This window comes from Symphalangus syndactylus, chromosome 24 (genome assembly GCF_028878055.3).
Source record: "Symphalangus syndactylus isolate Jambi chromosome 24, NHGRI_mSymSyn1-v2.1_pri, whole genome shotgun sequence".
In the NCBI taxonomy this organism is placed as follows: domain Eukaryota; kingdom Metazoa; phylum Chordata; class Mammalia; order Primates; family Hylobatidae; genus Symphalangus; species Symphalangus syndactylus.
Genome location: NC_072446.2, coordinates 16,269,508 through 16,274,303, shown reverse-complemented (window position 1 = coordinate 16,274,303; position 4,796 = coordinate 16,269,508). Strand labels below are relative to the sequence as shown.

General features: G+C 46.0%; 1 protein-coding gene across 1 annotated transcript; it reads left to right on the top strand.

The window, feature by feature from the left end:
* The first annotated feature begins 552 nt into the window (after positions 1-552).
* MC3R (melanocortin 3 receptor) lies at positions 553-2,044 on the top strand. The gene is made up of 2 exons (XM_055266220.2): positions 553-618; positions 862-2,044. The coding sequence occupies exon 2, from the start codon at positions 890-892 to the stop codon at positions 1,970-1,972; it is 1,083 nt and encodes a 360-aa protein (XP_055122195.2). The 5' UTR covers positions 553-618; positions 862-889; the 3' UTR covers positions 1,973-2,044.
* Positions 2,045-4,796: the final 2,752 nt, after the last annotated feature.

Sequence of the window (4,796 nt, the reverse complement as noted above, 5' to 3'; positions counted from 1 at the left end):
CTCTTTGCATCCCTGGTTTCCTGGACTTTCCTGATTCAAGCATTCATTGATTCCTCTTCTTCCACCCCAGACTCTGAGTTTGGGGAAGCCTGAGACAGTGGCTGCTGTCTTGCTCACCACTGTATTTCCTGCACTCAGCAGAGACCTGACACATAGTAGGCGCTCAATAAATGTTTGCTAAACAACAACAACAAATGAATGAACAAATAAACAAACAAATGAACAGATGAGTGGATGCCTGTGGCAATTTCCATGAGAAACACAAACGGCTTAGCCAAGCCAGCAAGCAGACAGCCGTGTGGCCTGCAGAGGGCACTAGTCTGCTTCTTAATCTCCCTGCAGAATCCTCAGGGCCAGGTACCTGCTGTCAGTCAGAGAGGTGCCCGATGCTCAGTGGTCATTCTGCTGCGCTGAAGATTAAGTAGGAGTTGTTTGCCCTTGGCCAATATAAAAAACCTGAGTGTTCTCCCTTCACTTCTAGCGACAAGTAACACATCCCTTGTCTTGCCATGAAAAGAACTGTAACTGTAGCAACCGGTGGCAGGTTTTCTGTTCCCAGGTGGGGAAGTGAGGAGAGACAAACACAGGGGTGAGAGGGAGACAGAAGGAAGACAGCTGGTAAGAGACCCTATGGTGTATTTTTTTCTATGTAAACAAGGTAAAAACTGCTCCTCCTGGAACAGCAAAGTTCTCCGTATGTCTCCAAGCTACGAACTTGCATGCTAGCTACTAACTAGCTACTCTCCCTCTCTCTCTCTTCTCCCTTCTCTCTTTCTCTCTGTGTGTATGTCTCTCTCTCTGTCTCTTCCTCCACCCTGTCTCACTATCTGTCTGTCTACCCTCCCCATCCTTTTATTCTAGAGGAGAACAAACTCTAAGTCCAGATTGAATGAGCATCCAAGAGAAGTATCTGGAGGGAGATTTTGCCTTTCCTGTGAGCAGCAGCAGCTTCCTATGGACCCTGCTGGAGCCCCAGCTCGGATCAGCCCTTCTGCCAGCAATGAATGCTTCGTGCTGCCTGTCCTCTGTTCAGCCAACACTGCCCAATGGCTCGGAGCATCTCCAAGCCCCTTTCTTCAGCAACCAGAGCAGCAGCGCATTCTGTGAGCAGGTCTTCATCAAGCCCGAGGTTTTCCTGGCCCTGGGCATCGTCAGTCTGCTGGAAAACATCCTGGTTATCCTGGCCGTGGTCAGGAACGGCAACCTGCACTCCCCGATGTACTTCTTTCTCTGCAGCCTGGCGGTGGCCGACATGCTGGTAAGTGTGTCCAACGCCCTGGAGACCATCATGATCGCCATCGTCCACAGTGACTACCTGACCTTCGAGGACCAGTTTATCCAGCACATGGACAACATCTTCGACTCCATGATCTGCATCTCCCTGGTGGCCTCCATCTGCAACCTCCTGGCCATCGCCGTCGACAGGTACGTCACCATCTTTTACGCGCTCCGCTACCACAGCATCATGACCGTGAGGAAGGCCCTCACCTCGATCGTGGCCATCTGGGTCTGCTGCGGCGTCTGTGGCGTTGTGTTCATCGTCTACTCGGAGAGCAAGATGGTCATTGTGTGCCTCATCACCATGTTCTTCGCCATGATGCTCCTCATGGGCACCCTCTACGTACATATGTTCCTCTTTGCGCGGCTGCACGTCAAGCGCATAGCAGCACTGCCACCTGCCGACGGGGTGGCCCCACAGCAACACTCATGCATGAAGGGGGCAGTCACCATCACCATCCTCCTGGGCGTGTTCATCTTCTGCTGGGCCCCCTTCTTCCTCCATCTGGTCCTCATCATCACCTGCCCCACCAATCCCTACTGTATCTGCTACACTGCCCACTTCAACACCTACCTGGTCCTCATCATGTGCAACTCCGTCATCGACCCGCTCATCTACGCCTTCAGGAGCCTGGAATTGCGCAACACCTTTAAGGAGATTCTCTGTGGCTGCAACGGCATGAACTTGGGATAGGATGCAGGGCCATGGAAATGATCATCAGTCGGGTCACTTTTGACCCTCCATCCATCCAAGATGTTTAGAAAGAAAAAAATATATACTTAGAAGATATAAAAACGTGTTAACAGCCATGATTGTACTTGTCGTTTGTTTTTAAGTTTACAAAGCCTTTTAAAGGGGAAAATGGTGAACAACAGATGCTCTGAAAGGATTCCAAGATGGGTAAGTCACAAACTCTGATTTCCCAAATACTCACTGGGAGAAATCAGCGAAGGCTTCTCTGCGTGCTCTCTGCACTCATTCCCAAACACCCAGGGTGTGCGACGCCTGTCTGCTCATCTGCTCCACACCCACGTCTTCACGCTCCAAGCCAGACCAGACTGAAGCATTCTCATGAACAATAAGGGTGGTTCAGATCTCTTGCAAGCAAACCTGTTACAGCTACGACCTCCTGCTGCCAGCTACAAGGATAGATAGCTTTGCACTTATAACTCCCTAGGAGACTGAGTTCTACTCTATTATTCTATTTACAGTCAGACAATTGTCTCTTTGTGAAAGGTGCAATGCTATGCTGTTTTCCCCTTTTCTTACCCCCATATCCCTTCAGTTGTCCCCACCCCCAAAGGTAGCATGAGGATGTAACCCACTTCTATTTTTCTGTTGTTGTGTTGGTGTTTGTTGTTGTTTTGTTTTTATGGATTAAGTCTAAGACAACCTTCAAAACTCTAACAAAAGAGAGAAAGTGCTTTGGACAATCAGAATATACTTGTGTACTTGTATTTTGATACCTTGCTATTTTAAGGTATAAATTACTCTTTTTAAAATAACTTCTTTTTTTCTATCATTTACTTTTAGCCTTTAAAACAAGAAAGGAAATCATGGGTTGGGGTACATGTATATATGTGTGTGTGTGTGTGTATATATATCTCACAAGAAATTGCTTTACTGTAGCTTAAGATAGTTTGAGAAACTGTAGAACCACTGTGTGACTTTCTTGGGAGCCCTTGTTTTTGCTCATAGTAATTGCGTCTCTATCACAGGACTTCTTCAATATTATCTATGAAAGAGAAAGTTTTTTTGTTCTTTTCCCTTTTTGATTGGCGTTGTGTTAAAGTTGAGTGACCCTGTTATCAATGTCTATACCTGAGATTGGCTGAGTAGTGCTGACATTGTCAGATCCTTTTCTGCCCAAGATAACTTCAATTTGTGCTTTCTGGCTGTCCCCATATCTCCCCCTGTCACAAATTCTTATATTAAGCTGTGTCTTGGGGTGTAATTATGTGTTTATCTTGTGCTAGCATATACTGGGGTTCTTTAATACTTGAAGATTTTCTGCTAATATAAGCAAAACCATTCCTTTCTTGCTTTGATCATGATGTTTGGAAATAATAAAAAGCTTTTATGGCTGCTAAACGTGTGTTACATTGAAATACACCACCTGGAATCATTCTGGTGACTCCTGCACATGGCCATGGTATGTTTCACTGCAATTCAGTGATGACTTTGTAAGTGGCATAAACAGCTCCATTGATCACAGTGCTAATCTTTTCTAGGGCAATGCCTTTTAGCCAAACTACAAAACTCGCCCATTTAGTTTCCAAAAATACCAGGTTTGTGGTTCCCGGGCCACTGTCATTCTCCATTATTTTAATTAAGACACGAAATTACAGGACTTTCCATGGACACTCAGTGGGTAAATGTAGAGAATGGGGAATCTAATTACTTGAAAGTGATATGAATAGCTATAGGGATTGTGATGTCTTTTTTCTATGTAAACAAGATAAAAATCACTTACTTTTCACTCTTATATCAGTTTTCACATTATTTCATTTTATCCCATTAGCAAACCTCTAAAATAGGTGAGTCATTTTACAAATGAAGAAATTTAGTCTTGGAGGGGTGATATGGTTGTCCAGGAACACCCACCTAATTAGGGTCATGGTATATTCTGCATCCTGGGGCTGATGTCCTTTTGCACCAATATGCTGCTGCCAGCAGGTTTTTATCATCAAAACTGGTCCCCCTCTCCTGCCTGTATGTTTTAGCTTGCAGGGGCACTTCCAACCTGGAAGGCCCAAGAGCATCACCTGGGATCCTGTGCAAGTGCAGAATCTGACTGGGCAGGTCCAAGGTAGGGACTAAGAGTCTGCATTTCTAACTCTGACAAGCTCCTCGGGGATGTGGCTGCTGGTTGGGGGTCCCCATCTTAAAGAGCAAGGGCATAGAGGATGTTCAAATGAGCATTATGCAAAGTAAAAGTACTCTTCTGCCTGAATGCTGACCCCACGCCAGGGACTGTGCTAAGCACTTCACAGGCATTTGCTCCTTGTGATAACCCTACCAGGTGGATACCATGGTTATCCTGATTTTGCAGATGAGGCATGTGAAACTCAGAGAGGTTAAGGAGCTTGTCTATAGGAACTCAGACAGCAAGTAGAGATAGGGGGACTCGAACTCAGGCTGGACAGCCCCCACCCCCAAATCCAACCCAGTGTCCTAGCCCCTCTCATGAAGACACAGGGACCTTTGAGCTGGGACCCAATGACTTGGGAGCCATGTGTTTCCATGCAGAGAGAATTTGATGCATGTTTCTACCACACACGGGTCCAGATGTTCCCAGCAGAGTTTCCAGAGAGATGTCATAAAAATCAAAAGGCACAATTAATTATTTAACTTGCTATAAATTTTCCAAAGTCTGTGAGTAGCCCTGGGGAGTGCATCAAAGAGGTAAGTTACTAAGGCATCCGTTTCTCTAGCGAACAACCCTGAATGCTGGGGTGCCAATATCTCCTCCACGACCACTTTCTCAGATTCTCAAGTGGGAACTCACCAGATGTTT